This window comes from Molossus molossus, unplaced genomic scaffold (genome assembly GCF_014108415.1).
Source record: "Molossus molossus isolate mMolMol1 unplaced genomic scaffold, mMolMol1.p scaffold_m16_p_11, whole genome shotgun sequence".
Classification (NCBI taxonomy): domain Eukaryota; kingdom Metazoa; phylum Chordata; class Mammalia; order Chiroptera; family Molossidae; genus Molossus; species Molossus molossus.
In genome coordinates this window covers 62838472-62862340 of record NW_023425346.1, presented here as the reverse complement: position 1 = coordinate 62862340, position 23869 = coordinate 62838472, and the positions used below count along the sequence as shown (strand labels likewise).

Genomic DNA, 23869 nt, shown 5'->3' with positions numbered 1-23869 from the left:
GAATAATTATAATTATTTAGTTATTATTCCAATTTGATAATTACAATTAGAACTTGTTTACAATGACAACTTCTATAGAAAACCAGCTTAGTGTTTGTTTTAGAAAACAGGATCAAAATAATTTTATATTTATGTTCTATTTATTGAGAGTTTGATAACTTCAAATAGAGAATTTCATCTTTGACTCAAAAGGGTTTTAGGGTTTTGCTTTGTTCAGGGTTTTATGTATGTATGTATGTCTTCAAATAGCAATTACTGTTTCAAGTTGTAGAAACTAGATTGCTAAATTGAGAACATGATAAAATAAAATGTGAAATATCAGCAACACTCATGTTTTAATAAATCTGTCACCAGCATAAAAGAATTTATCAGTATAACCAAGTAACTTGAAACAGAATCCAAAATATTTGCTTTAAATACTACTAGAAAAAAGTTTTAATTTTTATATATTAAGCTAAAACATATGCAGCCACAAGTTTTCAATTAGTTTATTTCTTATGGACTCATCATAATATTTTTCCTAGAAAATAATTTCTACAAAATATGGAAACTCATTAAACATAACAATATATTGAAATTTCTTTTAAGGCACCATATGATTTCACTTATATGTGAAATCTAATGAACAAAATAAACTAACAAACAAAATGGAAACAGACTGACAGCTGTCAGAGAGGAGGGGAGTTGGGGGGCTGGTGAAAAAGGTGAAGGGATTAAGAAAAAATCAACAACAACAACTCATAGACACAGAAAGCAATATGATGATTACCAGAGGGAAAGAGGGATGGAGGAAGTAGAAGAGGGTAAAGGGGGGATAAATGGTGCTAGAAGAGACTTGACTGGGGTGGTGAACATATAATACAATATATAGATGACATATTATAGAAGTGTACACCTGACACATATAATTGTATTAACCAATGTCACCCCAATGAATTCAATAAAAAATTTTTAAAACAAAATACTTCTCAAGAAATAGCTGTTGAATCTATTTTTAGTCAAATCATCATTATAAATCTCCATTAAACCTCCATGTTTCCCCATAATGGCTTGCTAATGTTTATTGGCTATAATGGCTATAATGTTTATTATTCAACTACTCATAAAATTCTATGAGGTGGACCATGAAGTTATGACCTTACTATTTTAAATAAAAGAACACTAAAATTTAACATACTACAGTAATGTTCCACTTTGAATATAAACATCAAAAGTACATGTTAACATTTGCTTTCACTTCCAAGGATCCCTATATTCCTTTCCCTCATCAGATAAGTCACATTATCTGCATTTTGTTGCATTTTATTAAATGTTGTTTCTCTTGGTGATCTTTATTTGATTATACTAATGGATAATAGTTGTTTTAGAGAACATTACCGGTTGGCCTCGAATTCCTGGAAGTCCAGTGCTACCCTGAGGTCCTTGAGATCCAGGGGGCCCTGCCAAGCCAGGAGGACCAGAGGGACCTGCAGAGCCCTATCAGAATGCAAGAGTGACACAATGAGCAGAGACCTGGTTAGATGTCTACAGCCAATGTCCAAAGCACTGTGTTTATTTTAACTTTATGTAGCTGAATGAAGTTGCTTACCGTTGGGCCTTTGGCACCAGGAGTACCATCAGTTCCCACTGCACCCTAAAGGATACATGAGAAATTTATAAAATATTAAGTCATCTATAGGGTAGTATTCTCAGATGTCTATCCATCTTCTAAAAGAACGCAGAATAAATTACCAAAACAAAACAAAAAATCAACTATCATTATATCATAAAAAATCACTTTTACGATGTTTTCCACAAAATAGACAAAATTTGCAGTTTACAAGGGAAATGTGGTTTTCTTATGAGTTGTAAACACTCATTCAGAAGTCAAACAGGATATATTTAAAAAGATAGCCTTTGTTCTGATGTTATAAAACTTGTGCAGGTTTCTGTGATACTTCTTCAATATACTGGGAACTTACAGGAAGACCTTGAGAACCAACTGGACCTGGTGGCCCAGTTTCACCTCTTTGTCCCTGAGGACCTTCAGGACCTCGTGCCCCAGTGGGACCTGCTTCTCCCTAAAGGGTGCAAAGGGAAATGTTAATTTAAGAAAAATAAACATGGGATGATTCAAAGTAGATTACTTGTTTGGAGTTTTACATTTTACACCCAAACATCTGAGGGGGTCAAGAGCACAAACTGGGTTAGAGGGCACTTGTGCCTAACCTGGCAGTGGACTCCCTTCCCACCCCTTCATGTGTCAGGATGCCTGCAGCATTAAGAGCAGAGCAAAGTGGTCAAGGCAACCTGACAGCTACCCTTGTTTCAACCCGAGAGTCTGGTCCAGATAGTAAATAAATACAGGATGTGTAGTTAAGTTTTAATTTGTATCAACAACAACTAATTTTAGTATAAGTTTGTCCCATAAAATATTTGGGAACATATTTATTCTAAAATGTATTCTTCATTTAACTGAAATTCAAACTTAACTAGGTTTCTGTATTTTATCCAGCATATTATGTACCTATGTACACCTAATCCTAGAGGGACCTGGACCAAAAATTTTAGAACTAAAATTCCAAGCCTTAGGGAGCTCATTAGTGTCAATAACACATATTAAATCCCTATTCAATCTTTATCACCCTTCAGTGAAATGCAAAGAACCGGATGTGGAAGTTTATTCTTCATCCAGAGAGCCAGAGACCATGAAAGAACCCTACAAGTATAGCAGAATCCTGACCAAAAACCAAAACCTGGAAATTTTATGCTGGGGACAGTGGTAAGATAGGGAAACCATTTCTGAGAGAAACAGTGTTACTAGGTGTCTAGGTGTTTGACTTTATTAAACAGTTTTTGGTAGCCAACAGCCAGTACTAGAAAAACCCAGGAGAAGAGGGAAATATCCAGTGAGCTGTTGCATAAATTGTGATTGCTGGTAAAGTCTTAACCAGATGTCTGAGTAGGAGCAGAAACCACTTTCTGCTAAGTCACAGTCCTGGACATTGTTAGTATTATTTCCTTACATCTCTAACTAGAGCTCAGTTTGAGGGTGGAAGAAAAGGGAGGAAATTTTGCCTATTTTAACGAGGTTATTTAGGGAACGTGGGCCCTCCATGGCCAGAGCCAGTGGCAGCAGGGTTAGGACTGAGGGAGCAGTACAGACACAGAAAGGAATAGAAGGTCCCACCTGCCTGGGTTCAGAGTCAGTTCTCAGTGAAAGAAAAGACTGGTTGGTGAAAAGACTTAGGGCACCATTCTAAAGCAGCCACGTCCCTGTGGCACAGAGTATAAAGATGGCATTAGAGAGAGCTTGAAGAATAATTGGACTTGATGACGCTCACATTTCAAAGAGTATTTGAAATGCCAGTATTGGCTTTCTTTGTTTCAAAGTTCAAGTCCAATTTAAATAGCACTGCTAACAAGAAGCAGTGACCTATTTTGAGGGCATCCTCTACTTCAAGCACTATGATAAGGGTTTGCATAGATGATCTCACTTGCTCTTCAACCGAAGTCCATGAGGAAACAAGATTTAGAGAAGTGAGGTGACTGCCATGGTCAGTCGTTTTTGTTCAGCAATATCTTGTGAGTAAATCACTTCTTCAAAATGAAAAAAATTGTTGCCAACAGGAAACTGGGTGTGAGGAGGTAATCAAAGATATTGTATTGTTTAAAATGTAAAAGTAGCTCTGGCTGGGTGGTCCAGTTGGTTGGAGTGTCATCTTGTACACAAAGAGTCTGCGGGTTCAATTCCCGGCCAGGGCACATATCGAGGTTGCATCTTTGATCCCTGGTTATGGCACATATGGGAGGCGATCAACTGATGTTTCTCTCTCATATCAATGTTTCTCTCTCTTCTTCTTTCTCAAAAAATCAATAAAATCACAGCCTTGGGTAAGAATTAAAAAAAAACACACAATTTGGAAGTAGTGTTCTGAATTTATTCATCAATTTAGCTAATACAGACTTAATAATCTCCCTCTGTAATCCTTGAATTTATTATCCAGAGTATTGAGGCAAAGACCAAATTATGATCCACCTCAAATATAAATCATCCCAGCAGACTACTTTAATCCATTCCCACATGGAGTGCCAAATAGCCTCTCAGACAATTCCTTTAAATGGTCAGATGTAAAATGCAGGAGGTGGGGGTTGGCAGGAGTGAGGGGGCCAAGCGGAGGGGTGCAGGGTGAAAGCCAGCATTGTATGAGAGAACAGTCTTTGGACAACCTGATTTATTTTAGCCTCCTATTGTTTAGAACATTCTGCTATTTATTATTGCCAGGCACTGCATCCAAGGACAGAGTTCCAATTCAGATTAAGCTCTTATTTCTTGCAGCTGTTGCAAGTGTCTGGCATGAGAGTTCTAACACAACAGATTCTTTGATACTACATTTACATGATTATAAGTAATTCTCTTTTAATTACATAGTATACAGTAATCTCATTTTTACTTTTTTTCCCCTCTACCATAATGGACATAGAGAATACACTAGGCTCTCGTTAGTTGAGAGCAAGTTCCATACTTTCCAGTTTATGAAGTGATATTCTTCACTTTGGGATTCATGAAATCAAGAACTAAATATATTAGCATTTTACCTTCATCCCGGGATTTCCTGGAAAACCAGGAGAGCCAGATATCCCAAGAGGACCCTATTAAAAGAGACCAGAAAAATGATCAGACATAGATTTTAATCTATATCTAAGTCATCTTTAGTCTTTGACAAAATTCTGTATTTTGACACATAATATAAGAATAATCCATTTAGAACTTTAAAATCACAAAAATAATAATGTAATTTTAATATAAGTACCTTCGAACATGGATATGAAATGGTGCTAAAAGACATATCCATTAATATCAAACATAATAGAATTTCTACTCGTAGCATAGAAAATTAAGTCAGTAACAACCACATATTGTTTAAAATAATTGCTTCCTAAGAGATGTATTTTCTTTGTACTAGGCAATTAATATAGTTTTTCAAAAGTTATGTTTTGTTCCAAAATCTAGGACTGTACATATATAAGTGATGCTTATGAATCATCTGGATATTTTAGAGTGATTTATTTCAGGCTAATAAGAAGATTATTTGTCACTATCCTACATTTGGGAAGGCATGCTTAGAGTTTAAATCAATGATTTAAAGGCTGGATTTAAAGGATACGAGTGTAGGAGGAATTCCATCTAGGTTATCCTGGTTCTTCTTTTAAGACCCATCAGCTTTTAATTCCATCAGTTTTGTGTTTTAAAAAGCCCTTTTTAACTATACTTATTTTGTTTCCTTTTTATGAGTAGCAAGGAAGAAAATATCCTTACGCAAATAATATCAAATCCAATTTACCCTCCCAGTATTTCCATGTTTTTCTTCTGCCCATTCTATGAACCATGCTATATTCTTGCTCATTTTATAGACTCCTCTTCCAGGACTTATCTTGAAAGTTGCTCTATTTTAAATCTTCCTTGACATCTTTCTCTAGCTATAGGTGTAGGTATTTTCTCCTCTATGTTCCCAAAACTACAAGTTGTATCCTATGTTATAGCAGTTAGCAATATAATATTAATTGCTATATCTGTCTTCCTTGATAGACTAGTCAGTTTTCAAGGACAAGTACTGTGTGTTTATCATCTTTGTATTCCAAATGACTGGGACACAGTAGGTGCTCTGTAAATGTTAATGAATGTAAAAATAGGAGACTGGCTGAATAAATGAATGAACAAACATGAAAATAATACAACTCACCATTGGCCCAGGTTTTCCAGGCATACCATGTGCACCTCGTTGTCCCTTAATTAGGAGAAGAAAAAAAAAAAAGATTCTACTCTATTTTCTCGTAATTCATTTGCTTTATAAAAATTCCTGTGTTACAAATTAAAGAATAAATATTAAGATTAACTAACAACAATCTTAACTGGGTTAACAGAAAAAAAATACACATGTACACAACACTGGTCAGGTAGTAATAAACACATCTATCCTTAAGGCAATAAGAAAGAAAAAAAACAAGACTGAAAGAAACAAAACATGAAAATTATTCTTTTTACTTGAATGTATCACTTCCTATCAAATTAGCTCAAAGACGATGGGATTTTTAACACTTCAGTCTTCTTAATAGCCAGATTAACTCAGAGGAGGAATGTGCTCCTTGTAAAGCCAATAAAATAAAGCACATATGCCCACATAAGAAAATTAAGTAGCAGTGAAAGCTGTGTGTGTCACCCAGATCCCCCTTCAGCACTGAAGTAATCATTCCACCACTGCTGGAGTGACAAGCTGATGTCTTATAGTTGTCCCACAGATTGCCCTCAGCTAAAAAAAAAAGAAAAATTATCTCTCCCAAAGTTATGCCGCTTCCATGTTTAATGCAGTGGTACAAGGGCTGACCCATTCAGCAGTTAAAGAGCCCATCCCAGCTCCTTAGTTCCCATGGAACTAAGAATGCGTGGAGACCGAGGTCTCTGTGGGAGTTATAACACTGTTTAATTTCTCCCTCTGAAAAACCCTAGTTATTTTATTCATTTCTTCACAAGTGTAGTGTCCGAAAGCATTCCCCAATAAATTTCCTGTACACAAGTCTGCTTTGATGCTATATTCTGGGAAATCAGACCTAAGACTTCAATACCACTGGTGCTAGAAGTAGTATAAGAAGGTAGACTATAAAATGGAATTTTTAAGCTGGATTCTTCACTGACCACCTGGTGCTAGATAGAGTATGGTTCACTCTTGGCATGCTGTGGTGATGCAGTGGTAAATATTGTCTCCAGTAGTGAACTGAGATAGCTAACCAATGTAAGGGGATGGGCTATGGGTGCAATAGCTTCGGCATTTGAGAGGTTTTAGGGGAAAGAGCAATTATAAAGTTAAGGAATTGCATGGGTCTTGTTGAATAAATCCAGCAAACAAAAGGCTGATGGTGATTAATCAGCAGTATAAGGCTCTTTGGCAGCATTCAAAAATATTGTCATCTTTTACACCCAGAGCAGGGAAAAGACTGAAGATCAAATCCAGGACTTAATGATAAAGGTTTAGAAGATTTTGAGAAGGTGTAATTCTAAAACATGTCAAGTCTTCTATGCCATGATCAGAGACCTTGATTGGAAGGAATGGGACCTCAGTTTCGGACATTGGAATATCTTAAGAACTTTGAAATCTCAGATACCCTGAAGCTCATGGGCTTATAGAATGGCCAAGTCCCACTATTAGCAGCTTACTCTTCTTCCTTGATTACAGTAGCCTCTACTGTACCAGACAACACAGGCCACCACCACCGGCCCCTCCCCCTCCAGCCACCAGTCCAATAATTAACATAAAGTCACAAAATAATGGGGTTGAGGAAGTGCTGTTTCTGATTAAAGAGGGAAGAAACTATACACCAAAAGGAGCTACAAATTCTACACATCATATAGAGGCAGGTTCCAAGAGAGAATGTATGGGACTAGGTCCCAAAGGTACTGGATTGAGAGGGACAAAATATAAAGTTGGAGAATTTTAATGATATGAGAGTACTCTTCTGTGATACACATTTAACACCTTGATTAAGACCGTGGGAGAAGGTGTTATCATGGGAGGTGGTTCTTAGAAACCTGAAAACAGCAACGGCCCACACAAGTGAGTCAGAAATGCCATAACTGCCTGGACAGATGGTAGAAGAAAGCAGAGATGAGTGGACACTAGATTGGATACACTACGTGAGGCTGGGTAAGGCAACAGCTGACTGTCTTCCACAATATTCTCAACATTTCCAGAGGACACTCTGCTTACCAAAGTGATAAGGAATGGCCTGGTGAGAGGGTCTCACTTTTCCCAAACCAGGGCCCTGCCTTTAGTACCACTGAGAAACGCACAGGTGGTTACCTTCTGTGGGGCAACAGTAGGGGATGCTGAAAACCTGAGATTCCTAATACTAATGGAAATGCCAGTTAAAATAATAGAGGCTAGGTGGCAGTCCTTCATTGTCAAAAGCAAAGTGGATGCAATGTGATAAACTGCAAATTTGAAATATTAGCAAATATAGCCTGACCTTCAGAGAGCTGTGAAAAAAATTAATAGAGCACGCCCCTCCAACCAGGTTCAAGGTACATGGACAGATAGCAAGGGTATTTCTCAACCTGTACATTTAAAATAGATCAAAGGCAGATGATCAGCAGACTTATTTCTTGAAAAGGGTACATTCACAGTACTTACCTTTCAGGATTGTGATGAACATAAAATAAAGATGTTTGAAAGAATACTTAATGTATAATAAGCACTTGATAAATGTTATTATTATTGTATTACTATTCCAAAGTTTATGTTTTTCAATTGATTTTATTCTGCTGCTATATGTGTTCATTATTTTCTTAATATCTGTATTAAAATAAATAGGCAACAAATGTAACATGCTTATGTAAGATATTAACATTAAGAGAAGCTAGGCAAAGAGTACATAAGAACTCTATACTATCTTTGCAACTTTTCTGTAAACCTAAATTTATTTCAAAAGTAAAGAAAAAAAATAAAAGTAGGAAACCAGTATTGTTATTCTCATTTAAAAAGCATATTCAGTAAAGCATTTGAGAGAGTTACAGCACACATACTTACAGGAGCACCCTGTGGCCCAAGTCTCCCTCTCTCTCCTGGCATTCCCCTTGGACCCTGTAGATAAGAGACAAAAAAATATATATATATATATATGTCTTGAAGCATCTTATTTAAACTCTAGGGCAGTTTGATTACACTACTCAAAACAATTAAGACAATATAATTGGCCACCTAGCAATAGTACTTCTTGGGGCAATTTGGGGTTTGAAAAACTCTCCACCTGTGGAAATATATAACCTATCACCTCTTACCTAAATAGATTTCATGTAATCTAGTTTTAATAGGCTGAATCTATTAGAATCTGATTTGATCACTGATTAAAGAGGCAAGAAACTATACACCAAAAGGAGCTACAAATTCTACACATCATGTAGAGGCAGGTTCCAAGAGAGAATGTATGGGACTAGGTCCCAAAGGTACTGGATTGAGAGGGACAAAATATAAAGTTAGAGAATTTTAATTATATGGGAGTACTCTTCCATAATACACATTTAACACCTTGATAAATGTGCAACAAGTTGTATAAATGAGCACAGAAAACAAATAATAAGGACATTCACAGTTAGGAAAAATAATGAAATGCGGAAGACTTTTCTGTTTGAAGGAGGCAATTGTTTTGTTTTGTTTTTTTCTTTTGGTACATGCCCCTAGTGGGAACCAAATCCAGGACTCTCTGGTCCACAGGCCAATGCTCCGACCGCTGAGCCAAACCGACCAACGCTAAAGGAGGCAATTATTATGGTGTGCTTGCCTGTCAGCTGATAAACAAGATTATTTCACCAGCAAACATGTTTTCCTTGTCTTTTTGTTTGTTTCATTTAAACATTCTCTTAATATAACATAAAAAGCAAAGAAATAACAAAGAATTAAACTGATACGTACCATAGGACCCATGGCACCCATTGGACCAGTAGGACCAGCTTCACCCTAAAGCAAAAATGAGATCAATATTACAATATGAGGCACCTAAAATTGATATTCACATCATTTTGTTCCATATGTTCTTCTAAGTGCTTATTTTCAAAATGGGCATTTGAAAGGCATAATTTAAATGAAGGACCTCAAAAGTCTATTGTATTACTTTTTCTCAAAATGCAATAAAAATTTTGTTTCTACAGAAATAAGTCTACCCCAGCCGGTGTGAGCGTCGACCCATACATCAAGAGGTCACCAGTTCAATTCCCGGTCAGGGCACATGCCCAAGTTGTGGGCCCAATCCCCAGTGGGGGGCATGCAAGAGGCGGCCAATCAGTGTTCTCTCTCATGGATGTTTCTCTCTCTCTCTCTCCCCACCCCTTCCTCTCTCTCTAAAAATCAATAAAGAAAAAAAAATTTTTTAAAGAAATAAGTCTAAAATAAAATTGGGGATTTAAACAAGATTGATGGAACTATTATACTTAGTTACATTAATTAGTATCAAGGAAGTATTTATCTATGTCTGATAATACTTTAGGTCACATAAAACTTTACAAAGCTAAAATTGACTATAATATTTCTTTAAGTTCTACTACAGGAAGCTTAGAAATAACTATTTTAAAAACAAATGTTTTTGCACATATGACTCTCACGATACTTTCCACTATAAAGTCCTCTGTACTTCCTTGATGTTTTCTCTCTCTCTAGAAACATAAATAAATTTGGGGAAGAAACAATGGCCAAAAGGCCCCGGGATTAAAAGAATACTTAATAATTGGAATAATGAACCATCTAAACCTCTCTGACATTTTTAAAGAAGAAACGAGTGAATATGCTTTAGAAGGTGGATTCCTAGTGCCATATATCATAGAAAGACAATATCCATCCTACACTGGCAGAAACCCATAGCTATAGTGTCTATTTTTGGTGGCAAAGTTAAGTCATATTATGTATCCTGGTAAATCTATTGGTACTCATTTGTAAAAAAATTACATTTATTTACTTAATATTCATTTCTTTATACTCCTCTTTTCTCCAGTATTATTTAAAGGGGTTCTGAAAAAATGTTTGGCACTTGAAGCACAATCAAAATGCTACAGTGAGGTTATATTGAGGTATTATGCAATCACCTTGGAACCAGTTGCTCCAACTTCACCTTTAGGGCCTTCAAGACCTTTATGTCCCTGAGAAGAAAAACATAAATTTGTATTTTACTGTTTGTTTTATTTTCAGATGCGAAAAAGAAGAACCAAAAATAAGTTTACAGAAAGTGCCTTTTGAAAATGGATCTCAAATTTAAAGTTGTTACTCAAAATATTTCCAAATTCTCAATACTTTTTGAAAGTCTATTAAAAGAAAATTAAGTTTCCCCCTTTAAATACTTTCAACATGCAATGTTCTCACCTTTCAAATTTTTTTGACTTCATAGAAATTTAATGTATAGCTATAAATAAAGAAGTTATAAGAAAATAGTTACAGAGTTTATATAGTTATAAAATAGGGGTTATATCCAGGGATGATGTTCAAAATATCTAACAACTAGTAAGTAGCAAGCATTCTAATTAGAAGCTCAATCACTCAAAACAGAGGCCAGCCAGTGCATACTGAATAAATATTAGCCATGCTTTCAGACAGATAGATGATAGATAGATAGATAGATAGATAGATAGATAGATAAGATAGATGATAGATTGATAGATGATGATGATAGATAGATGATAGATAGATAGATAGATAGATAGATAGATAGATAGATAGATAGATGATAGATAGATAGATGATAGATTTGTATACAAGATAGGACAAAAGTAGGTTTACAGTTGTTCGTATGGAAAATAAAACAATAAGTAATAATAAAAGAATATAATTTGTTTCAGATACTCACAACTGTAAACCTACTTTTGTCCCATCCCGTGTATCTACATATCATATAATAGTTACAAATTATCTTGAGTTATAAAGAGAGAAGCATTCTATAGCCTTCTAAGTCTGGGTTGTCTGGGCTCCTTTGTCCTCTATTGTCATGTCACTTATTCCACTATGTAGTAATTGACTATTTTCTTAACTGAATCCCTTGTTAGCCTGAAGCGGAAAGCCACAGATGTTTCTCAGATGTTTCTCATTCATAACTGTGTCCTCTTTTGTAGCACAGTATTCCGTGCCTAGTAAGAACTCAAAGCATATTTTATAGGATCAAATGAAATTCAAAAGAAATGTAAAACAGCATTGTCATTTTAGTAACCTCAGATGGCTATTGCAACCACAGCTGTTAAGGACAACTGACAAATGGAACTGTAGAGATTTTGAAGGTAATGCTCCCCAGATTCTACTCAGTAAATCACAATATCTAAAAGGAATACAAAGGCTTGAACTTACTCGGTGACCCTTTAGGCCTGGAAGACCAGGAGCCCCAGGAAATCCTCTAGCTCCCTGTGGGGTGGAGGATATAAGGCATTTCAGAGTCATTAATAAGAATAGGAAATTGCTTAATATACATTTTCCCTCCAAAAAACATCTGGTACACAGTTGTTCACCAACAAACCAAAGAAAAGAGAGGAACAGTATACATTTATCTATCAAAATACATCTAGTGATCAAAAATTAACATGATTAGAAATGGAAACATGACTTACACAGAGGCATAGATTAATGCCAAGTATTGGTTTGGTGACATTTTCAAAATTTCAAATAATGTCATTTTGTTATTAACAAAACAAGAACAAGAAAATAGCCTGAATCAACATATTTAGTGTCCAACTCAACTAAATCAAGGTATAGGAAGAAATCAGGAGAAAAACTTAAGGAAAACTATGATTTCCTCCTTTATATGTGCTTTATTTGTGGTAAAAGAGTAAATGCATTTGTAGCAAAACAATGTCTTATATTTTCCCTGAACTTCTAAATATTGGCAGTAGGATATGATTAGAAAGACTATATTAAAATGAATAAATTAAAAATAGTTTAAAGTAAAATGATAGAAGGAAGCTGGTGGATTTGTAATTAAAAAAAAAAAAACTAACTGAGGAAATAAAATATCCAACAGAAAGGAAAGTCAACAAACACAGAAAGAATGGGCTGGTTCTATGACTCAGTAATTTCTTAATTTCTGTTAATTTTGTGCATCCTTTACCTAAGCTTATTGAATAAAAAATACCAATAGAAACCAAGCAAAAATAAAATGTAAATGGTAAGACTATTTTGCAATGATGCTTGAAACTTTTTCCTCTTACCCTCTTAAAATAGAGAGGGACCAGCCCTGGCCGGTTTGGCTCAGCAGTTAGAGTGTCCGGCCTGCGGTCCAGAGAGACCAGGTTCGGTTCCCACTAAGGGCATGTACCTCTGTTGCAGTTTATCACCAGCCCTGTTGGGTTGTGCGGGTGGCAGCCACTCGATATGTCCCTTTCACGTTGATGTTTCTCTCTCTCTCTCTCCCTCACACTCTATCTGAACCAAAAAAAATGGAAAAATGTCCTCGGGCGAGGATAAAAAAAAAAAGAGAGAGAGAGGGACCAATGATTTATTCACTTATTCTCATTACCTATATTAATTAGGCTTTGGCTTGAATGCCATTACCACTGCCACCAGAAGACCGAGCACTCCATAGCATAGATTGATATTATCAATTATTATTATTAATCTGCATATCCCTGGCACTAAGCCTTATGCCCGACTAGTGGCCACCCAATGAATAATTATTGAATAAACAACTGAATGAAGAAATGGTTTAGTATTTATTTTAACACTCAAAACACTTTTCTAAACCTTTCTTAAGGAACTACTCTTGTGCCAGCACAATCTTACACAGAAAGCAAGGTCCATCTGTTTGCATTATAGCCTTTACTCACTGTTAATTCAATTAATTAATAAATAACCATAAATGAGCTTTATATGATAAAAGCAAAGCAATAATTTCTTCTTGATACTTGGAGGATGTTTCTGTAGCATTTTTGGGGAGGGGACTGTTATCATAGTAAGAGCACGTCAAACCATTGCTCTCTGAACACAGCCCTACTGAGGAATTCTTTCTTTTCCAGAACTTCCTTTAGGTTTTTCCACTGAAATGCTCCCCTTTACTGAGATTTTTCTCCCCTCCCTTTTGAACAGGAAACTCGGTACACATCCATCTAAGACCGTAGGGAAATTTCTGAGCTATGTTATTTCAAATAATTAGTTAACTTAGGAGTTTTTGTGGTCTGCAAGGGAATTCTCATATGATTACATATCTCTAACATAACAAGAAAATAAACCAGATGTACTAGTGCTCATAAAATTTTCTCATTCTGCTGACCCAAGATTGTCATCAAGCCCAATGGGACTTGGTCGCTCTGCACTTGCAGAGTGCGTCTGTGACATTCTGGCAGGGCACACTTCCTCCCCATGGAGGGTCACATACTGGGAATGTGCAAGTGTGCAGCAAGATGGGAGGTTCAAGCCCGGACTGGTTGACATGAACATCTGTGCTAATGACTAAACCGTATGCTTCTGTCTGCACTGGCTTTCCAGGATGATGGGAGAGGAAAGGAAAGACAGAGTGTGGGGAGCTGGGAACTGGTTTTATGTTTGAAACTAAATAACCCTTAGAGCCCCGTAAATTCCCTTAATAAATCAGCATTCATTGTTTAAAAGAATCCTAGTATTGAGCCTCATCAATTTCCAGAAAGTAAATGGTGGGAAGTTCAGTGTTGCTGGCTATATTAAGCACTAGAAATATTTGGAAACTATAGAAAATATACTAAGTAGGAGGCCAAATCAGTTTAGGGGATGTTAGACAAAGAGGAAACTTCAAGAACAGGAATATTAAAGTTTTTTTTTCTTATCATTCTCTAATTTTCCCCACTGCCTATGTAGCACATCCTAGGGGAGGGCCTATCAAAACAATGTGAGTGAGGACAGAAAGGTGGGTTCATAGTGTGGCCAAGTGGCCTAGATCCTAAATTCCAGTGGAGTGGGTTGCCAGGGACCTGTCCCTGTAGTGAGCCAAGGGAGGAGAAAACAGCTGTGTTAGGAGTCTGGCAGTGTATCTTGTCATAAGATTTTAAGGCCCAGAACGTCAATCAAGAATTTCAGCCAACGACAGGGTTTGAAGAGCGGCCAAAGAAGCATTCTGTCCACAATTTATTGTCCCTAGCATATTTAAAAAAAAGTCAGTAAATTCTCTTTCAAGCTGTTGTTTTCAACATGTGAATAATACAAAACAAAAATATTAAAAAGATAAAGATGACAAATGGGATTGAGATGTTGTAATATGTAATTAGGTCAGTCTAGTGACTTATATGAACATTTGATATCAGTTTGGAGATAATCCTTGTTAGGTTATAATGCAATTCTCCAGCTCTGGGAGGATCATTCATATTGTGCAATGCAAGGAGGGAAATTGGAATTAACTATCATTCTGGCAAAATGCCCTGTTCCACAATGACAGAAAAATATATCTTGGTAAGTGTCTAATGCACATGCAGACAATGAATTGCAAGTCCATTTTAATGTTCCTTATTTTTTGAAGTTTGTCTTTATGTTGTGGTGATAAATACAAACTTACCGGAGACCCTGAGAATCCCACTTCACCGGAATTTCCATTTCTACCAGGTTCACCCTTTATGAAAAAAAGCAAAGAAGCAAAGAGGGATTAAAATATTCTCCTCTGAGACTAGATTACAAATCAATTGCTGATAAAAGTCTTCTATAGAAAGAAGAATTTAGAAAAGCATATCTGTTGTTGCTCATGTTCTTTGATTACGTTTTTAATGTTAAAATCTGAAGTTGAGTCTTTAATTAAAATCCAATTGAAGAAATGACTTTTTCAGCATCAGAGAGCAATATAGATACTGCCCTACTAACACATTTTAGATATCCATTTAATGATGACCTCATAATGATGTTTTTGTCATCAGAGTAATAAATTTTCCCTTCGGATCACTTCAGAGGTTCCACCAGCAAAGGTCGAAGCTATTGTGACAACAATTCTAGTATCTTATGCAGAAATCATAATGGAAATCCTGGAGAATGCAGGGAAAGAGACAGTACCTAGTAATATAATACCATCAAAATTAAGAGCACTTTTAGATTTTGTAAAATTCTCTTCTGAGTTCTTCAGTTTTGATTGACATGAATGGAAGCTAAAAGCGGAGGAAATGAAATGGGCACTAATGAACATTAACTCTGCAGCTCCTTCTTAGCCTCTTTCAAAATCACAAAGCAAATGAAGAAAGGCAGCGTACATCTTCGCCAGGTTTTCCAGGAGGGCCCTCTGGTCCACGTGCACCAATTGGACCCTAATAATAAAACAAAAGGAAAAAAGAGAATATTTACCTATATTTATTTACACCAAGCAATGATTCAATTCAAAATACTGTTGAGACAAAAACAAAAACAAAATACTCTGAATTTTCTGTTGTATCACTCAGATTATATATTCAACAGGAAAAAATTTAATTTCACAAATGCAAATATCTCAGTACTGTCAGCTAACCATGTTCAAAGTGTCTGTATTCAAATACTCTGCCACAAGAAACATAGCTTAAGCACAGTCCATAATACAGGGCCTCTGAACTGGACTGTAATTTCTTGCTACATAAGTAAAGAGCTGGTAAAATAAATAACTCAGGACACCACTATAATGATGGACCCGTATTTAACTGGGTCTACATGCATACTTGACACTTACCATTGGCCCAGGTTCACCAGGTTCACCAGGAGGTCCTGCAGGGCCAACACCACCCTAAAATTGAGAACAAATTATATATATACAAAATATATATACAAACCACAGGAAAACAAAATACTGCATCTTAAGTTCTCTGAAGTATGGTGCAATTGTTCCGAGTGCTGGCTCCACCACTCTCTAGCTATGTGACTTTGTGTGAGTTACTTACTCTGTCTATACTCAAGTTTTCTAATCTATAAAAGGAGAATAATATGGTACCTATTTCATTAGGTTTTTATATCTCTTTAGATAACTAATGCATATTAAGAACCTAGAATAGTGCTGGCACAGAGTGTAATCAATAATAGTTATCATCATAATCTTCTTCTTCTCCCTCTTCTTCCTCTTCTTAAATAACAACTATATTTTCTATTCACCAATGGTAGCAATACAAAATGGCTTAAAGTAAAACTCCACACATGTGCTAATGACAGTATAATACCTTAGACTGAGATAAGTATTGTTTTTTTTCTTTCTTTTGAAAAATTAGTTCCTACTGCCAGTCAAATAACTACCAAAATTAAAATAGCTCTACATTACTATTTTATTGGTATTTTATAGACTATAGAAAAAAGATTAGCATTATTTTTTTTTAAAGATTCCATGAAGTGATCACCTTGACTATTATTTCTAGCCTCAGAGTTGGCACATAACCAATTATGAGAATTTTCATCCTGACATGTTATTTCAGAAGCAAAGGCACATAAAAATTATTTGTATTGGAGGTCAGTCATATAATGAAACCAGATAAAGAAACTTTAGTCCCATCAACAACTTTGAAAACCATGCTGCATATATTTTTAAGTAAGTAAAAATTAATTGAATACAACCCATTCAAAGTGAAGATTATAATATGCAATTTAAAGGCCAGCCCAAAGTAATCATGTCACAGAGACCATATTTATATATTTGCTACAGTATGTAATTTAATTATAATAAGACTTACTTGCTGCCCTTGTAAACCTTGAGGTCCCCTTGGGCCAACCGGACCCTTAAAAGCAAATGAGAAAAAAAGTTGCATACTGTTCATGACAATTAAGTCAAACACTTAAAAAATGTTGAATAAGCTTTCGAATCTGGAAAATTGAAGCTTTGACAATGGAAGATGATGACATTCTCCATCTGTATTCATCTGGAATGCAGCTAAATTCAAGAGGATTAAAGCGAGGGTAACATTTGGGATGATTTTATATCCACTGTCAGTGTTATAAAGAGAAATAAAGAGTGTGCCTTGTGTTTGGGACACATCCAATGTCTTTGGAACGAGAATACTTGCATGTGTAAGGGGTGTTTCTGTTCAAACAGAATGTCTGACAAAAGGAAACCCTTGGCATGCAGAAAGCAGTTATCAAGCTGTCTAATTCTTCATCTTCACTGCAGATAACTCGTAACTTAAACAGCAAGTTGAATTAAAGGCTTATGAAACCATCAACAATAATGACTAGATTATTTTAAATGTAAATTTTAAATTATTTGGGGGGCCTCAGTTTTCTGAATTATTTTTTTCTCATAACATACTCTTAAAGTATCCTCACGGGTTTTCCTCATTTAAACATGAAATGATTGCATTGAGACATAACCAAGGGAAGAAAAGGAAAAATGGAATTTTTAAAAATTGTTTAATATATGTCTATACAATTTTTTAAATGTCATATTTTAAAAAGTAAAGTCACTTAAAAATCAAGTTTGTTCAAATGTTTTTGTTTTGAATTAATCAGACTTTTAGCTAGTAAAAAATAAAAATTTCATTACAAAAAATACGTTTCAAATGGATTAAAACTCCTATTTTTCAGAATATTATCCCAAGATAATCATTAAATGAGACCATATTGCTGGTGACTTTAAAAATGCATACTATGTTTGCCCTGGCGGGTTTGGCTCGGCGGTTGGAGTGTCGGCCTACGGTCCGGAGAGACCCGGGTTCGGTTCCCGCTAAAGGCACGTACCTCGGTTGCAGTTTGTCCCCGGCCCTGGTTGGTCGTGCGGGTGGCAGCCACTCGATGTGTCCCTTCACGTCGATATTTCTCTCACTCTCTCTCTCTGTTCCTCTCTCTCCCTCCCACTCTATCTGTACAAAAAATGGAAAAGTGTCCTCGGGTGAGGATAAAAAAAAATAAAAATAAAAATAAAAAAATAAAAATGCATACTATGTTTAAGTTACCTATAATGTTGGCCTTAAGGATGGGTACGGGGGTGGTTATTTATATAATCTGACTTTTTACGTCTTACTGCCTGAAATTCTATTCACCTGGGATGCTTTCAAATTACATGATGAGCACGGGAGAGTTGGTTTAAAAATGTTAATTCATTCAGTGAGATTGCATTGCTCCAAATACCCAGGTTAAGTACTTGCCTAGAGAAAAATCGGGAACTTTCTGGCTGCTGAAGTAATTTAAAAGAGGATGGGAATGGTCAGTAGGCCCTACAAGGACACTTCAAAGTGGTTGGTATAGGCAGCCAGAAAACATGAAGAGAAATAGGAAATGATAAAAATAAAACTGGCTAACTTTTTCTTTCAGAATTTTGCCAAGTCACTACTTCTAACAATAGCATAAAAAAATTGTTTGATTTATTTTAAAAGTATGCTTTTTGATGTGGTGCTGGTGGTTGTGTTTTAAAATACCTTATTTTGTTTAAATAATAAATTAAATATCTAGATAGTCCTTTATTAATGTGGACAAATACTTGAATGAAACACCACTGGGCTTTTCACTGTTACATAGCAGGATTTGATAAATAAACTAAAAGAATACATGGATGGATATGTTTAAGAAGACATATTACTCTTAACTAACTCAAATATCTGTTTTTCAAAGGTATTTTAATTATCAGTAAAATTGCACTTACCACTGAACCAGGCATCAGTCCTATTTGACTCCCAAGTCCAGATTTTTCATCCAACCCAGCCATTTGAGCTGAAAAGGGCTGTAAAAGCAATGTGTCAATATTTCCACAGTAAAAGGCATGTATCAAAATACTTACTAAATGGAGTATATAAATTTTATGGGATTCTTATAGAATGACCCTTCTAGAAAAAGATTCACGCTATTTTTCATTGCATGTATTTTTGATTGAACAACCTTCCACAGAGTATCTTATAACTATGCTGTTTCAGAATAACTGTTGCAATGGACCAAATATCTGATACTTGATAAAAGCATGGATCATTCTGTTAAGTATTTAGCAAGTTCAATCTATTTCAGTTTTATATCTCTTTATCTGATTTCCTCCCATGGTTAGAGCATGCCAAATGTCTGAACAAAGCCTAAAAGATGCTTTTAAAGATTCCAGATTCCATTTCAGACTATATTATTTAGCTGGTATTCTTCTTTCTTGTTCATAGCCAGTAAGTTTTAAACTATATTTATGTAAGTCAATAAAAATTTTATAATCTTTTTATAGAGTGTTCCAAGAATTGGCAACTGTTTTACCTATTCTCTTTCATATCTAAAAATTCTGGTAACTCAACTGATCAAAATTGTCCATATACACTCTTGGAGTTCTATTAATCTCCAGATTTTAGTGGGAAAGGAATGTGTGAACTGTTTGAAAAATAAATTGTCAATTCCTTCTATATTCAGTTGCAAAAAAAACCTATGAACTGTTGTAAAACAAAAATCATATTTCAGGGCTCTATATGTTCCCATGTTATGTTATGTGATCTATTCATAAATCACTATGTCTGCCATTAAGAATTCAAAGAGGCAGGTACAGAAAGGTGTTTTGTTTTGTTTTACTTCTAGTAGAAAACTAAAATTTGGGAAATAGATAGATTTTTAGTGTCAGCTAAATGGCCTTTTCACATACATCATCACAGATGTGTCATCCTCCCTTGGTGTGGAGGTCATAACACAGTTTTCACCAGCTTTCTAAGCCCTTTTCACTTCACAGTGGGGACAATGTTCATGGTCCTTTAGAAAAACAGAAAGAACAAAGTTCACAAAGTCCAGCACTGACCTTGAGAACTACCTTTGAAGCAGCACTTTTAAAAATCTGCTTTGAATTTTCCCTGTGGATCTCTTCCTTTTATCATTGTTCATAGCAGCATTGCATTCATTTAGCTGCTCTTACAGTCAAGGGTCAACAGCTGAACAAACATAATTTAAAATCATAGCAATAAATCAGAAGCTTAATATATCATCTAAATATGACACTGAACCATGTATACAACTCACCCTGCTCATGCCATCAGGTCCTGGGTGAGAAGGATGTCCAGGAGGCCCTGGAGGACCTGGTTGACCAGGAACACCTGGTTCCCCATCAATTCCCTGAGGACCACGAGGACCCTGGTAAAACAAGCCAGTGGAAATTAGAACTCACTGACAAATATGTACTTAACAGGAAGCTAAATGCACAGACTTCTTGAAGGAGTTGGTGTATTCATTGTTTTTAAATGAATAGCCATACAGTATAATTCCAACTATGACGTTCTGGAAAAGGCAAAACTTATAGAGACAGTACAAAGATCAGAATTCCCAGGGGTTAGGGGTGGGGGATGGGTAAATGGAGCACAGAAGATTTTTATGGCAGTGAAAATACTCTGTGTACTATAGTGATAGATATGTCATTCTACACTTGTGTCCTAACTCATAAAATACACAGTATTAAGAGAAACCCTAATGTAAACTATGGACTCTGATGGGGGATGTTGATAATGGGGAAGGCTATGCATGTATGGGGGCAGGGTCTACATAGGAACTCTCTGTACTTTCGTCTCAATTTTGATGTGAACCTAAAACTTCTCTAAAAAAATAAAGTGTTAAAAATATAAAAAGAATAGCAATCCAGCCACCTACAGTTATTCAACACTGTTCACAGCTTCTACTATTGGGGCACAGTACATTCTGGGCAAGAATTTTACCCTTGATGTGTTAAGTCCCCAATAATCAGCCTCCTGGGAATAATTATAAAATTGTATTCAGTTTATTAATATTTAGATTAAACTTCCTTATTTGGTCGAGTTTTGCTGGTCAAGGGTAGTAATCAACAATTTCTAAATTCACTGGCCTATAGTTAACTACGTATGTGCCTGCTTAAACTCCTCCCAAGGACAACAACAAAAATGTGAAGGACTCTTGATGGTAGTTTATGGTTTTTTTCACCTTTCTAAATTTTTAATGCTTCGCATAGTTCCTGGCACATAGTTAACAATATATTTATTATATGTTCACATTTTAATCCTCTTTACTCTAGTACGTGGAGTCTAGCACACTTTATTTTCCTTACCACCCCCAAAGGCCAACCAGACCAATAGAAATAGAGGGAAAGGCACAGTGACCCAGCCAAGTCTAGTTCTCAGAGAAGTGAGCAATGATTTCTAGCTGCCAAAGTCCACCCTCCTAACCCACATTCTGAAGACAGCTTGGGGAACAGCCACGTCCTCAGTTCTGGAAATCTTCCTCCCCTAACCTCATCATTTCCACAAGTCTTGTTATGGATTTTCTGGCTTTTTAACCCCAAAGAGTCTTGGCCAATTCTAAGAAGAAAGAAAGGACTAAAGAGCTCAAAAGACAATATACTGTTTATAATTAGAAGCATGGATTAAGAAAAATATGGTAAATGAGTTGGAGTTCAATAGTAAAAGAAGTTTCTCATACCTAAACATGAGAATACCTAGTGACTCACAATAAGAGACTAAAATATGAACTGATAGCCCTGGCCGGTTTGGCTCAGCAGTTAGAGCGTCGGCCTGCGGTCCAGAGAGACCCGGGTTCGGTTACCGCTAAGGGCACGTACCTTGGTTGCAGTTTGTCCCCGGCCCTGGTTGGGTCGTGTGGGTGGCAACCACTCGATGTGTCGCTTTCACGTCAATGTTTCTCTCTCTCTCTCTCTCTCTCTCTCTCCCCCCCCCCACTCTATCTGAACAAGATATCAAAAAATGTCCTCGGGTGAGGATAAAAAAATAAATAAATAAAAATAAAATATGAACTGATATAGCAAAGGAGTAAATATAGGAGAAGCTGAGGTGGGATGGGGCAGTTTGCCCATGATGGCTTTAGGAAAGTGGCATAATAGTTAGTCAGAAATTTGATTAATGTATTTTAACATATTTAAACATTCATATACACATGTTTACTTCCTGGAAGAGTGAGAAATAAGCAAATGTATCTATTCAAATCGAATAGATAACTTAGCCTGAAAAAGTGACATTTTGACAAATATTTTCTCGGAAAATTATTCTCATCCTTTAAAATTCAAACCTTTTCTGACTCCTAAGTCACTGACAATTCACTGAACTATTTTCATAATATGTATATAAATGGAGGCTGATTTTAATTGATGTCTAGGATTTCTGAATCATGTGAGTGTGGGCAACACCATCTGCAAATGTCTGCTGCCAATGGTTGCACAGTCAAAGCAGTAGTCTGTCCCGCTCACAGGGCCTTGTGTGGAAAACCAATGTGTTTTGAAATGTGAAATTGCTAACTGATTACTGGTTATTGTTATATACACACACAAAAGATGAGCTGACACATTATTTCTACTCTCAAAGAGATTTCTAAAGCCAAAACCAAAAAACCACATTAGTGTCCATGGGAGTAGAGAGAGGTCTGGGGAATATTAATCCTCAAAATAGTGTATCCTTTCTCCAGCCCTCTGTGATTAATAATCATGTTTCAGTTTGCTCTGAAGACAGCCCACATTTGCATTGACTTCATTGTGCATTCTGTGTCCCCGTGGCATCTCCTTTAAACAATCTATAAGCTATACTGTTATACAGATTGAGGTTTAAATTCATTAAAGTATCCAAAATCAACTGGACATAATAAGCAAGATTATAAGTGAAAATAAGAACAATATTATAACATATAGATGAACATTTTAACTCATAAATATTGAAAAGAAAAATTGTAATTTGGGAGCTCACTAAAAATATATATTTTCATACTTCCAAATGAGCTGAATCACATAAATTTATATTAACGTTACTGTTCTCTTTAGAATCGGTCCCTCCCATCCCCCAGGATCTCTAGTATCTCAGGAAGCAATCTAGAATAAAAAGTACTTGCAGATTGCCACTAGGTGGCGACCTTTAAACGTCCACAAGTAGAAAGAAGTGATGATGGCCCAGAATCATCAAGAACTTGATTATTCACTGCTGGTTAGTAGTATGACAAACACAAAAATTATGATATGTTAGAGTTGGTAAGAACTGGTATACTTCTCATTCTACAGATGTTAAACAAATCTACAGATGTTAAGTGTCATATGCAATTAGAACTCAGCACACCATTGACTGTCCATTCCTGACAGATTGCTTGTGTGTTATCACTGTGACGTAAACAGGACTGTACACTTAAAACTAAGAATGTGTGATGAAAGACATCTATGATGATCATTTGATAGTAATGAAGGCTTCTTGGGAGTATCTCTATATCAGTAGTTCTCAGTTCTGTGCAATTTTGCCTTCCAAGGGACATTAGACAACATCAAAAGAAAATTTTAGTTGCCACAATTGTATGAGGCAGTAGGACAGGTGTTGCCACTGGCATCTAGTGGGTAGAAATTAGGAATGCTGCCAAACATCCTACAATGTATAAGGAAATATCTGGCCCCAAACAGCAAGAGTATTGAGGCTGAGAAACTGCTCTACACTGTGAGACTTCTACAGTCTTTGACGGTACTGGAAGTAGGGGTACAAAATGGTATTTATGGTGTTGTGCCAGCCATAGCTTTAGTCTGGTTAAGC

At 36.0% G+C, this 23869-nt stretch overlaps 1 protein-coding gene across 1 annotated transcript in view; it reads right to left on the bottom strand.

Moving 5' to 3' along the window:
- COL5A2 (collagen type V alpha 2 chain) overlaps nucleotides 1-23869 on the bottom strand; it is a 149233-nt gene that overhangs the window by 36253 nt on the left and 89111 nt on the right. Inside the window, exons 7-21 of the mRNA XM_036254765.1 lie at nucleotides 20355-20465; nucleotides 19027-19104; nucleotides 17126-17170; nucleotides 16141-16194; nucleotides 15695-15748; nucleotides 15016-15069; nucleotides 11853-11906; nucleotides 10607-10660; nucleotides 9444-9488; nucleotides 8562-8615; nucleotides 5724-5768; nucleotides 4579-4632; nucleotides 1962-2060; nucleotides 1589-1633; nucleotides 1378-1476 (exon numbers count right to left, since the gene is read on the bottom strand). Of these exons, the coding sequence (XP_036110658.1) occupies nucleotides 1378-1476; nucleotides 1589-1633; nucleotides 1962-2060; nucleotides 4579-4632; nucleotides 5724-5768; nucleotides 8562-8615; nucleotides 9444-9488; nucleotides 10607-10660; nucleotides 11853-11906; nucleotides 15016-15069; nucleotides 15695-15748; nucleotides 16141-16194; nucleotides 17126-17170; nucleotides 19027-19104; nucleotides 20355-20465 (945 nt within the window). The remainder of the gene's footprint in view (nucleotides 1-1377; nucleotides 1477-1588; nucleotides 1634-1961; nucleotides 2061-4578; nucleotides 4633-5723; nucleotides 5769-8561; nucleotides 8616-9443; nucleotides 9489-10606; nucleotides 10661-11852; nucleotides 11907-15015; nucleotides 15070-15694; nucleotides 15749-16140; nucleotides 16195-17125; nucleotides 17171-19026; nucleotides 19105-20354; nucleotides 20466-23869) is intronic.